This window comes from Dromiciops gliroides, chromosome 4 (assembly GCF_019393635.1).
Source record: "Dromiciops gliroides isolate mDroGli1 chromosome 4, mDroGli1.pri, whole genome shotgun sequence".
Lineage (NCBI taxonomy): Eukaryota > Metazoa > Chordata > Mammalia > Microbiotheria > Microbiotheriidae > Dromiciops > Dromiciops gliroides.
Window position 1 is genome coordinate 186,413,289 of NC_057864.1, and position 13,723 is coordinate 186,427,011.

The 13,723-nt window shown below is 43.9% G+C and overlaps 1 protein-coding gene across 1 annotated transcript in view; it reads right to left on the reverse strand.

Annotated features, from left to right (window-relative positions):
• Positions 1 to 13,723, reverse strand: part of SKAP1 (src kinase associated phosphoprotein 1) — a 376,479-nt gene that overhangs the window by 44,852 nt on the left and 317,904 nt on the right. The window contains exon 9 of the mRNA XM_043962576.1: positions 10,986 to 11,171. Coding sequence (XP_043818511.1) covers positions 10,986 to 11,171 — 186 coding nt within the window. The remainder of the gene's footprint in view (positions 1 to 10,985; positions 11,172 to 13,723) is intronic.

The following is a 13,723-nucleotide window of genomic DNA, read 5'->3' on the forward strand; positions in this document are numbered from 1 at the left end:
ATATTCACCAAGGAGATCAAAGAAAAAGGAAAATGTACAAAAATGATTACGGCAGCTCTTTTTGTGGTGGCAAAGAATGGGACATTGAAGAAATGTCCATAAATTGGGGAATGGATGAACAAGTTGTGGTATATGATTGTGATGGAATACTATTGTGCTATAAGAAATGATAAGCAGGATGCTTTCAGAATAACCTGGAAAGACTTACATGAACTGATTTAAAGTGAAGTGAGCAGAACCAGGAGAACAGTGTACATAGTAACAGCAACATTGTGTGATGATCATCCATGAAAGACTTAGCTTATTCTGATCAAGATGATGATGCAAGATAATTCCAAAGGATCTATGATGAAAAATGTTATCTACCTCCAGAAAAAGAACTGATGAATGCTGAGTACAGGTTAAAACATAGTTTTTCCACTTTATGTTCTTGTCCCTTCCCCCTTTTTTGCAACATGGTTAATATGGAAATATGTTTTACATGACTTCACATGTAGGATGGCTATCATATTGCTTGCCTTCTCAATCGGTGGGAAGAGGATCGAGAGGAAGGGAGAGAATTTGGAACTCAATATTTTTTAAAAAAAGGCATATCCTATAATAGAGATGTGGGTGTAAATGTTTAACAGCCAGTTTGGGGGTGAGGTGGGAGAGGGGAAGAATATACCCATTACACACTTTTAAATTTAATCTGGATTACTTACATTTTCTTCAGTCTAGACAAATCTACAAATCAAGCTTTGATTCTTGTGGTATAAATGTTCACACTGAAAAATTAACAACTTTAACAGTTGTGAGAGTCAGTTTGAGCTGGCTCCTCCATATTTCTCCTGTATACCCTACTAGTAGCTTTTTAGCTCCATGCATTACCAGTGATTGCCAATTGGCTAGCTGATGACTTGGTTTGGCCACTATTTTATCACTGAAGTGAGGGACTCTCTTTGTGTTATGTGATATTTGGGCTGATTATTTTAGTTTTGATAATCTAGCCAGGATTCTTGATTAGAACAGGAACTAATGACCTTCAAACCTCACAGGAAAGAAGGCTGCTGGCTAAAACTCGCATACTCCCTGCCAAACCCCTTCAAACAAATAAAGTTCTCATTCCCTGTTCATCCCTTCTACTTGAGTCATAATTTTAGTTTTTAATCAACTACAATGAAAAGGCTTATTTTATGCTAAAATATTTGCTGAACTTCTCTTCTAATAAAAACGTCATTCAGCATTTTCTATCATAAAGCCTTGTAAAACATGTCAGGTATAAACTTTGTATTAAATGTCATTCTCAGCCATAGACAAGAATGGTCTTTCAAGGTGACATGGAAACCCTTAACCTCAGATGGTTATCAAGCAACTAGCTTCATGATATGATTGGTCTCTAAATTTACATTAAATGCTTTACCTTGGTCCCAAATATCCAAATGTCCCCATTCATTCCTTTGTTCAGTAAGCATTTATTTGGCACCTACCATATGTAGCTACTTAAAGCTAAGCAAGTACTAGAAATACAAAGATAAAAATGAAATGGTCCTGCCCTTGAACCAGAAGAACATTATACACAGTATCATCAACATTGTGTGTTGATCAACTGTGATGGACTGGATTCTTCTCACCAATACAATGGTACAAGAGAGTTCCAGGGAACTCATGATGGAAAAGGCTCTCCAAATCCAGAAAAAAAAAGAACTATGGAATATGGATACTGATTGAACCATACTATTTCTTTTGTTTTTGGTGCTGTTGTTTTTCTATTTTGAGGTTTTTCCTTATTGCTCTGATTCTTCTCTTATAGCATGACTGATGCAGAAATATGTTCAATGTTGTTATGTATATATATATGTGTGTGTGTATATATATGTATATATGTGTATATATATACATATATATACATATACATATATATATATATATACACATACATATATCCTATATCAGATTGCCTGCTGTCTGGGGGAGGGAGAAAAATTTGAAATTGGAAATCTTATGTAAACAAATACTGAAAGCTATCTCTACATGTAACTGGAAAATAATAAAATACTTTTATTTTTTAAAAAAAGAAATGGTCCTGCCCTCAAGATCTTATATTCTACAGGGATGGGACCCAGTATAATTCTACAGGGATAGGACAGATAAATAAATACAAAATATGTAAAAAGGAAATATCAAGTAATTGGGATGGGAAGAGAAGGCATAAATAACTAGGGGAAACAGGAAAGACATAGGGAGGGAGTGTGTGCCAGGCATGTGGGGACAGTCTCTGTGTGAAGATGAGAGACTGTCAACTAAGAAGGTGATGAAGGAAGTCCATGTAAACAGTGTTAGTTTGTGAGACAGAGCAGTACCAAATGGGCATCCAGTCTATGAAGAATAGATTCCATTCCAAATTGTTGGCTCAGTGATTGTATTTCCTTTTTTTGGGGGGGGCAGGGCAATGAGGGTTAAGTGACTTGCCCAGGGTCACACAGCTAGTAAGTGTCAGGTGTCTGAGGCCAAATTTTTTTTTTTTTGAGGCCAAATTTGAACTCAGGTTTTCCTGAATCCAGGGCCGGTGCCCTATCCACTGCGCCACCTAGCTGCCCCCCTCAGTGACTGTATTTCTAATGAAGGGGTAAAAAGGAGGAGATCCACCTCGAAGGGATATACAGAGGGGAACTTCCTAAGGCTTCTTTCTGAAGCCTTGCTTTGATACCTCTAGATAAAGAGAGACAGAAAGAACAGTTAAAATACCTTGTTCCCAAAAGAAGTTGGGGTAGGGATGGGGGAGAAATCACTTCCTCCTCCAAACAAAGCAAAGCAACAGAAATGTAATGAGGGACAAGTGCATCTAAACCATGCAATGTAGGGCGCTGATGATAGATCTGCCAAACATGCAAAGATGGATGAGTCCAAGGAGCAAAAGGAATACAAAGAAAAAACAGAAATGGAAAAACTACTACATAGCATAGCAGAGGTATGTTATGCATCTTAGAGAAAGCTCAGCCACTTTTCAGTCATTCCTGAAAGGCATGGTTAGTAGTCAGAGCTCTCTGATGGTGCACCTGTCACCTCTGCTCTTGGCACCTGTCATCATTTGCATCCTATCTCCTCTGGGGGATCCTGCTGAGTTGAATATTTCACCCAGCTAGTGCCCAGTCACCTTCCTATGAAAGCAGACCTTTAGTGCTGCTGAAAAATACCTGTAAATTCTACCTTGTGTGTGTCTCCTTCTGTGCAACTTTGCTCTTTTGAAAATGGAAGTAGCTCTTTTCATGAGCCTTCAAACACACACACACACACACACACACACACACACACACACACACACCATCTCTACACCCGCATACCCACTCATACACAAAAACGCAAAAAAGTAGTTAAACCACTTAGAAACACTCCCCTTCCTTTGGGTTGACAGCTCAATAGCAGAAACAAAAGATTCTACAGGAAGCATGGTTTTCAAACGAGTCCTCAATTTTTAAAAAAACCAAACTAAACTAATATGCATTATTATAAAGTAGTCTGTTTTAGAGGTCTGTAATAATCCCTTTGGGGGCAGTGTGGGCAGCCCTGGAATGTACACAGAAATTCCCAGGGTGGCTTCTTCATCTCTTTTTTCTCTCAGCTTACTGGAAATCTCTCCAGAGAACAGAGCTCTATCCTGTTGCTATCACAGCTGCAGCAGCAGGTCCAGCTACAGATACTTAATGGCATCTCTCAGGGGCCTTGCTGGATTCCAGCCCCAAGACCCCATACAAAGCAGAACCTGATAAAGGTGGCCTTTGTGGGGGTATCCTGACTCACAAACGTGGGTCCATAGTTGCCTGCAAAATAACGTCATCTGGGGGTGGGAAAGGGCCCTCTGTGAAGGCCTCCCATTTTCTCTGCATTACTTTCATGCTTTCGGGCTGTGGTTCCCTGTGGTTTAATCTATTTCAAATGCGATCTTAAAATCAAGGGTCCCCATCTGCTCAGCACGGATGTGCAGCAGCCCCATGGGATAGCTGGCTTAAAACCAGGGCTTTCAATATCCTTGTTGTGGCCAACATCGCTCTGGTCCAGCCGAAAACCTCATATGCCCCAGCTTCACCCCAGAGGAAGGAGCGTCTCAGAGCTACTCCCAAAGTGGCACAATCCCGACACAAATGCACTTGTACACCAGGTTCTCCTTGATGGTTCAGATGTTGTAATCATTTTTATTTGCCTTTCATCAAGCCCACACTGGGTAGAATGCTGCAGGGTTTGGAGTCAGGAAGACCTGGGTTCAAATCCCACTGATGCTGGCTGCGATCCTAGGTGGATCACTTCACCTCCTGGGTTCTGATCCTACTTGGGAGAAGAGTTTCTACGACACTGACAAGGTATCAGACCCTCCTCCTATTCATCATGAAGTCCATCGGTACTTTGGGGCAAGAGGGAGATCTCAATTATATAGCTTCCCATCTTGAGCATGTGGAAGTCTCTCTCCTGCAGGGGCTGGGGATTAGAAGGAATGTCAGTGCCCAGTATCCTTCATAAAGCCGATTTACCTGTGATAATGTACCAGATATTAGGGGCAGGAGCTATTTGACTCTGTGAATGGGGCTGCCACGTTAGCACAATCCAACATCGACTGTCGGCTGTCCCTGTACCCAGCACCTGGCCCCTGCAGTAAAAATGGGCCTGAGCAGAAGGTATGCCCGGCATCCCATCTGCTCAGGATTTTAAATCTCACCTGCTTTAAACACATACACACACACACACACACACACACACACAGAGCTGAAAATGTTTAACTAGACTGTTTAAGGCAGTGGTCCTTAATTTTTATTTTGTGTCATGGGCCCCTTTGGTAACTCTGGTGAAGCCTGTAGACCTCCCCTCACTCTTTTCAGCATAATGCTTTTAAATGAATAAAATAAAATTCTTAAGATTACAAAGGAAACTGAGTACATTGAAATGAACATGTAATTTTTTTCTCATTCAAGTTCATGAACCCTCTGAAATCTATCCTGGGATTCCTTGGGGATCAATGGACCTGAGGTTAAGAAACCCTGGTCTAGGGGCTGCTTGGGGGAGGTCTGTGTAGTCTCTAACCTTATAGTGGGGGGAAACTTCTGCCCAAAGTCGAATGGTCACATCTCTAAATTGCTGCCATTACTTGGTGTGCAGCCCAATGATGGGGAAGGAATGCAGGGGGAATAGGACAGTGAGAGGAGGGCAGAGAGCCAGGGAGGGAGAAGATCTTTCCATTGTGCTCTCTCTCCCTGCCTCCCTCCCTCCTCTGAGGGCCCCTAGTGTGGTACAGTTAAGGCTCTCAAAGGAACTCCAGAAGCACCAAACTGTGTGGAGTGGAAGCCGAGAGATGAAGAATTGTGGCCGAAACATTAATATAATAATTAAATGCCAATATCTCCCAGCTGCAAGGCGCCCTGTAAGTGTGCTGATGGATGGAGGCTTTTAGGAGGGGACCTGGGAAGCCAGTGCTGCATTTTCCTTGGGAAATACTGAGGCTCCAGCTCCGCTATCCTTCTGGAGAGAAAAGAGATGGGGCTTTCCTCTTCGCATTGGCATGGGCCATTTCCCATTAGGCTTTCCACCTCCAGACCGGACAGCTCTTCTGGACATGGAATTTGTCTCTTTCCAACATAAAACAGACTGGTTTGCTTGCCAGGGCAACCCCCTTGGATCCAGTGAAACTCATCCAAGTTGGCATGAATTTTGGCAGTATGCCCTCCTACCCAGGGCACTTCCACATTGGCTGGGGAGGGAGGCAGAAGAAAGGGGAAGGGATGGTAATGAAGGATCCAATCACGTAGGCTCCCACCTAGGCTAGGAGGCCAACACCCAAATGATTTCATTTCCTCAGTGCGCCCGGGTGGAAGTACTGGCTGTTTTTCTTTTCTCTTGCCTTGTTCCACCAATCTCTGAGTCACCCCCTCCACCCCCTCCCCCCCATTCCCACTTGTTTTTAGGACCAAGAATGGTGAATGAAAAGACTATTCTCTCTTTCCCAGAGATCTGTTCAATGAGGTTTCCACAGAGCACTCTTCCACAGCTGTAACCCCAAAGTAGATTGTCAACTGGATACTTCCCTGAGCTTGGGTGGGGAGGGGGTGAGCTGGAGTATGATATCATTAGGAAGACCCTAGCCAAATTTGGGAGTGCATCTCCTTTTAGATGGCGTTGTGAATTAGATCCATCTCTGCACCCCTGCTGTTGCAATGGCGCAGACTGCGAAAGGGAAGATTCTCAGAGGAGCTGTGTTTTAATGTAGCAATTTGATTCAATTTTCCACTCTATAAAATTACCCATCACTGCTCGTTGCTTTCTAACAGACACCTTCACTCTTAATTTAACAATCCTATCGAATTCTGCCAGGGAAATTGGAAAAATTTATCACCTGTGAAATTTTATTTTCCTTCGGTTGTATCTGTTTTTGTAAAACTTCATTAACGACGATGACTTGCTGGGGAAATTATCATTTTTTTTTTTAAACTTGAGACACAAGAAATAGCTCGACCTCAACCAAGACTTCATTTACATAATAAAACACCACAACAAAGAGCATCGGAAATCGGGGGATTGGCACAGGCTGGAGGTGGCACAGAAAGAGGTTTGGGGATCCCAAGGGCTTGGTTGGGTGGGGTCTGAAGCCCCCACCCAACCAGGGAGGAGTTCTGGGGTCTTGGAGACCTCGCCACTTTGGCTGCTTACTTAGGGGGACTGTGGCTAGTGCTCAGGGTAGAGAAAGGCTCCAGCTTCAGGAGGCAGGAATTCTCTCCTTGGGGAACTTTTAGATGCAACTTACTAATAGCATTCTTCAGCCAACCAGCTGTTCCTCTCTCCTAGTACTGGGTTTTTGGTTTTGTTTTGTTTTTTTACCTAAGTCCCTAAGTTCATCCAGGACTTGTAAACTCCAGCTTACCTCTATTTTCTAAAGCAGAAATAATGAGCTCTTGCCAATTTTCTGCAGGAGTGGAGATTTCTGGATAGGTTTTTAAGAGCCGGTGGTCTAACTAACCTCACAATTAAAAAGACTCATTTTCTACTTTCTATAAAGTACAGGACTCAGCCTAAATGCATATGGACCTCCCAAAGATGCCCTACTCTACTGCTATGTGGTAGTATCCAGGAAGTCTATGTCAGCAAGCTATAGCAGACCTTCTCTTCTGGTCAAGCTCAGGGAGCCAGGAGGGATGCCATGGCAATACATGGCTCTGGATTTGGAATTGGAGGAACCAGGTCTAAATCCTGGCCTTCCTATTTACTTTCTTTTTTTTGGGTGGGGCAATGAGGGTTAAGTGACTTGCCCAGGGTCACACAGCTAGTAAGTGTCAAATGTCTGAGGCAGGATTTAAACTCAGGTCCTCTTGTATACATACTATGTTAATGGAATTTTTTTTTAAGGAATTGTTTTCTTCAGTCAATCTTTGTGCTCCCTTTTCCAAGCTGCTGATTCTTTTTTCATAATTTTCTTGTGTTGCTTTCGTTTCTCTTCCCATTTTTTCTTCTACCTCTCCCAATTGATTTTTTTTTTTTTTGCAGGGCAATGGGGGTTAAGTGACTTGCCCAGGGTCACACAGCTAGTAAGCATCAAGGGTCTGAGGCCGGATTTTAACTCAGGTACTTCTGAATCCAGGGCCGGTGCTCTATCCACTGCGCCACCTAGCTGCCCCTCAATTAATTTTTAAAATCCTTTTTGAGCTCTTCTAAGAAGGCTTTTTGGTCTTAAGACCAATTCAACTTCCCTCTTGAGGCTTCACTTGTAGGCAATTTGAGAGTATTCTCCTCATCTGAGTTTGTGTTTGGCTCTTCCCTGTTGACACAGAAGCTCTCAATGGTGAGAGCTTTTTGTTTGTTTGTTTCTTGCTCATATTGCAGCTTTTTTTTTTTTTAAGTTGAGGTCCACTCCTTGGGCACCAGGGTCATTGTTTCAAGCTTCTTGTGCTGGGAGATAGGGGCTGTGTCACTGGCTTTCTACTCTGAGGCCTCTATGGCTTGTGGATTTCTCACCACCCTGGGCTTGCTCTCTGTTCTTGTTCCAGGCGCTTGCTGGGATGGCCAGGCCTGGTCGCACCCATCCTGTGGGTGGCCCCATAGTTGGCAGCCTGCCCTCTCAGCTGGTGCTGGTGGATCTCACCACTGGCCCACTGCACCACTAGCCTGCCAAGCCAGGATCAAGGGGCCTCAGTTGCTTCCTACTGACTTGCCCTGACCCCCTTCACACTGTGCTGAGGTGCATTTCACTCCCCCCCTGCCGGAGTGAGACTGACCTTTCCTGAAGTCTTTTAAATTATCTCTGTTTGGAAGATTGTGTCCCTCTGTCTTTTTGTAGGTTCTGTAGTTTCAGAATCTGTTTAGAGGCTTGATTTAATGTTTTTAAGGGAAACTTGGGAGAGCTCAGGCAGCTTACTGGCTGCTCTCAGACATCTTGGCTCAGCCCCCCCCCCCACCCATTAATGGCATTTTTAACTTAAGTTTCTAGTGAGTCCCTCTCTTCTTCTGACTCCAAGGTAAACTTACAGAGGGGCCTTCAAGTTGTCTACTCTAGCCCCTTATCTGAAGCATGGCTCCTCTGTGCAACATCCCCAACAAAGGACCCCATGTCACATAATACAGACTAGGGCTATTCAACTTGAGGTCCATTCTCTTTTTTGCACCCTCAAGGTGGCTCAGTGGATAGAGTGCTGGACCTGGACTCAGGAAAATCTGAATTCAAATCTGGCTTCAGATAATTACTAGCTATGTGACCCTGGGCAAGTCATTTAACCTCTATCTGCTTCAGTTTCCCTAAGGGTAAAATGGGGATAACAGTACCTGCCTTCCAGGGCTGTTGTGAGGATAACATGAGATACTATTTGCAAAGCACTTCACATACCTTAATGTGCTATGTAAATTCTAGCTGTGGTTATTAGTAATAATATTCTGGTAACTCGAGTTTGACATAATCATTTTCCTTTGTAATCCTCTGAGTTTTATTTGATGCATTTAATAGCATTCTTCTGGGAAGGGGTTCATAGGCTTCATCAGGATGTCACAGGGGTCAGGGACACAAGAAAGGGGAAGAAACCCTGGTCTGGAAGCTAGGCTCCGGCTCTCCTGTTTCCTTGTACCACAAACAAGGAATAAATCCTGGATCTGCCACTGGCTTGTTGTGAAGCCTTGGGTGTCACCTCATTCTCTCCATGCCTTACCTTTCTTCTACGTGCAACAGTAATAATAATGATGAGAATGGCAGAGAGTTGGCTTCAGAACCAGGAAGGCCTGGGTTCCAGTCCTGACTCTGGCACATGCTGGCTGAGGGAGCCTAGCTAAGTTACTCCCCATTTCAGGGCTCCAAGGCCATAACTTACACAGAAGGTATCTGCTTGCATCGGCAGAGGGAATTTCTTCTTCTAGGAGTTCCTTCTATCAGTGAATTCACTTGTCCAATCCTTATCCCTCTCCCTATCCTTTGGACTTCTGAAATATTTTGTACAGTTTTGAGGTGAATGCATATTTTCTCTGAGATAATGTCTGTAAGGTCTAATGCTTAGCCCAGTGTAAGTGCTTAAATACTCCTTTCCTCTCCTCTTCCTCCTTTCTTCCCTTCCTTCCTCCTTCCCTCCCTTTCTTCCTTCATTCCCTTTTTCTTTCTTTCTCTCTGTTTCTCTCCCTTCCTTCCTTCCTTCCTTCCTTCCTTCCTTCCTTCCTTCCTTCCTTCCTTCCTTCCTTCCTTCCTTCCTTCCTTCCTTCCTTCCTTCCTTCCTTCCTTCCTTCCTTCCTTCCTTCCTTCCCAAGCCAAATAGCAGGATAGGGACTGAACCTGTGATTTCATTAATAGAGGGAACACTTAGCTAAGGAAATTCCCCTTCCTAATGCAGGTGGGCACCTCCTGTGCAACTTATAGTTCCAGAGAGTTGTCTAGAATGATGAAAGATTAAGTAACTTGCCCAAAGCCACACAGATAGAATGCGTAGGAGGTCTTTCTGACCCTGAGGTCAGCTCTCTTCATCATGCCACGGTTACCTTTATTATTATTATTTTTGGAAGGCAATTGGGGCTAAGTTACTTGCCCAGGGTCACAAAGCTAGTAAGTGTCTGAGGTCAAATTTGAATTCAGGTCTTCCTGACACCAGGGTTAGTTCTCTATCCACTGTGCCATCTAGCTACCCCTATAATTCACTTTTTTTTGGTGGGGCAATGAGGGTTAAGTGACTTGCCCAGGGTCACACAGCTAGTAAGTGTCAAATGTCTGAGGCTGGATTTGAACTCAGGTCCTCCTGAATCCAGGGCTGGTGCTTTATCCACTGTGCCACCTGGCTTCCCCTATCATTCATTCTTATAATTTATTACACATAGAAGGAAGCTGAGACTTGAAGAGAATGAAGTGGCTCACCCAACACTTCCCAGTGAGTCAGTAGTAGATGCAGAAAAGGACTTCAGGCTCTCCAGACATTTTATTCTTTGCTCCCACAAGGAGACAGGAGGGATGAAGACTAGCATCTATGTACTGATGTGCTGGAGCTGGCTCACACACCACTGATTGTGAAATTTTCTATGTGAGTGTTTTTACCTCAGAAATAGGCAAACACTACAAATCAAGGCTTGATTTAATGATTTGTTTTGATGACCTAGACCTAAGAAAGTGATGGATAAAATGTTTAATAATGAAGGTTAAATTTAAAGGTGTCTGGTATGTACATTTTCTCCCCTGGAGAGCCAGCTGTTAAACACTTATTAGCACACAACTATATCTAAATCATATGACATGAAAGCTTTTGTTGGGATATTGTACCCAGGCTTTAGATAGGTAGAGTAGATGGTCCTGAAGGTCCCTTCCAACTCTGAGAATATATAACTTCAACTTGTTGTTGGATCAAGAGAGTTCTCATGCTGGGACTCCAAGAAGATTCCCAAGGACTGGTCCCATTTTTCTTCCCTTTTAGAAGGTGAGAAGAGCTTATCCTACTCTATCCAGGCTTGTCCTTTGAAGAGTTCTAGAGATATCCAAACTGGAAGTGAAGGTAAACATTATGTCTTCTCACCTGGCAGGACTTCATATATATCATCTTGTTCCTCCTTCTCCTGGTCCTCTTGTATCACAGGCTCCTTTTCCCCAGGAAAGATAACAGGTTTGCAGGGTGGACCGGCATTTGAGGAGTCAAAGCCGTCAATATCATCATACGTCTCCTCTTCGTCCTCTTCATAAGGGATGGTTAAGGAGTTCAAATCTGCCAAGGCAAAGGATGGGCAGGTATCAACATGGAGAGAAGGAAAAGAGCCAAAGAAGACAAGCAAGTCCAGGGAATAAAACACGTCAAAAGAAAATGGAAATACTAGGTTAAGCGCTGTTATTTTTAATGTGGGCCCCAGTGGCAGGAAATCTAGAGAAAAGGCCAGATGAATACCATGTAAGGTTTAAACCATCAACATAAATCCTTTTCTGCAATAAAACTTGATCAGGATGAAGCAACCTCGGAAAGCATTGGCGGGGGGAAGTAGGGGGAGGATATGCCTCTGTGTGTGTGTGTGTGTGTGTGTGTATGTGTGTGTGAGAGAGAGAGAGAGAGAGAGAGAGAGGGCAGAGAAGTGAATGCTGGTAAGCTCGCACTGCTTGGCAAGCAGGAAATGAGAAGAGGGATCCTCAGAGGTTCTCTGAGAGATGTGAAGCTTTTGGGAAACAACAGTGGCTTTGGCAGCTGAATACAGCACATCTTGTTAGTGGCCTTGCTGGACCAAGGTCCAGAGGGCTTCCAATGGGTCCTAAACCGATTAGAACAAAACGAAACAGCAGAATAAAAGCAACAACAACAACAACAACAAAACCCAACACCAAAACCTCAAAGATATAAATAAAGTAGATCAAGGAAATAATAAATGGAAAAGCTCAGAGGTGCAATTCTCCCCCTTCCTCTTCTCCTCCCCCAGATGTCAAACTGATATTTCTAAAACACAGACCTGGTCAAGTCATCCTCTTACTCAAAAATCCCCAGTGGCTTCCTCCTGGATAGAATGCAGACTTCTCAGACTGGTGTGAAGAGCCTGCCTTAACCTGCCTTCCAGCCCCTCTTCTATCTTTCCAGAGCTCTGGCTCTGGGGCCAGAGGATATGGGCTGGCATCCCATACCACATTTTTAAAAAAAATTTTTTATTTTTTTGGTGAGGCAATTGTGGTTAAGTGACTTGCCCAGGGTCACACAGCTAGTGTTAAGTGTCTGAGGCCGGGTTTGAACTCAGGTCCTCCTGAATCCAGGGCCGGTGCTCTATCCACTGTGCCCATACCACATTTATTGCTGGTGTGACCTTTGTCGAATCTCACCTCTTCTCTGGGCCTTAGTTACTTCAATCTGTAAAGTAAGTGGATTGCACTCATTGACCTCGGAGGACCTTCCTCCTCCAGGTCCATGACCTTATTTCATATTTCTTCTCTTTCCACCCTCTACAACATAGCCATTGTTTCCTGTACATGACTGCCTCTTTCCCTTGTCTGGAATGTATTCCCTTCTCATTTCTACCTCAGAGACCTAAACCTCATTTGCTGCCTCCTCCACGAAGCCTTCCTTGATCTCCCTCTCTGCCCCTACCTAGTAATTAGTACTTGCTCTCTTCTTGACATCCTACTAGAGAAGGTGCTGTATCTCCTTAGTAGAATGTAAACTCCTTGAAGGTAGGGAGTGCTTCATTTTTGTCTTTACAGGCCCTGTGCTTAGCAGGGGTCCTTGCACAGAGTAGAGGGTTTAATAAATGTGGGCAGAAATGACTAGAAATGAATTGCAGTCACAGCAATGTCCTCTTGCAATTATAAAGTCTGTTGACCGTAAAGTGGGTCATTGCACAGTGATGCTGAGACATAGCACCACAGGCCTGCATCAGGGCACCGGAGGGAGAAGGCCACGTGCTTCTTATTAAGCAGATGTCTGGTTCGTCTCTGAGGTGGGATACCGAGTACTCTCGAAAGCCTTTTTCTTTGCTTTCCCTCCAGCTGAGGGTACTTTACAGGACAGGGGAATGAAAGGACGTGAAGTCTTTGGACTTTGATTTCACAGGGCAATAACAATGTTTCACTGGATCTGGCATTTTAATAACGGGCATGCAACCGTTTCCATCTAGAATTTTGGAGCCACCTGATATGAGGAAAAGATCAAAGGCTCATTTGTGGCTTGGTTCCTATGTTGTTATTTTGTTATTTTTTTTAAAAAAGAAATGGAATGGATAATTCCTTCAATGTGGGATTCTGGCAGGACCACAGGGTAAAGCTCAATGGAGTTGTACTGAGCTTTATGGAGGCTTACACACTTAGCAGTATATTGGGCGCATAAATCCAGGGCACCTAGAGCAGCCGGTGGTGCTCTGTCGTCTCCATCAATGTTTGTGTCCGCCTAGTTCTGCTTCATTATATGTGATGTTCTCCTGATGGCAAAGGCCCAGCCTGAGGAAGAGGGGCGACTCTGCAATGAACACAGCCGTGCTCCTTTTCACCCATGAAAGAAGCTCGAGGCTGGATGAAACGTGGAATTTCCAGGTCTGAGAAATCACCCCTCCCCCAATTCACAGGCTAAACACCAAATTGGGGTTTGCTCCCTCTTCTAGAGGAGGCAGGGCCTTGGCTGCTCTATATGTGAACAAATACTGTCTAGACCGTATAGTTTCATATAGGGATTTAGGGTTTAGGCTTATTTACCTGTCAGGACAGTGAATGCCAAGGGGCCTCCTTCCAGACCACGCTGCCTCTGACCTGTCATGAGGCCATACTGTCCAGCAGAGGGTGCTCTAAGAGCAGAGA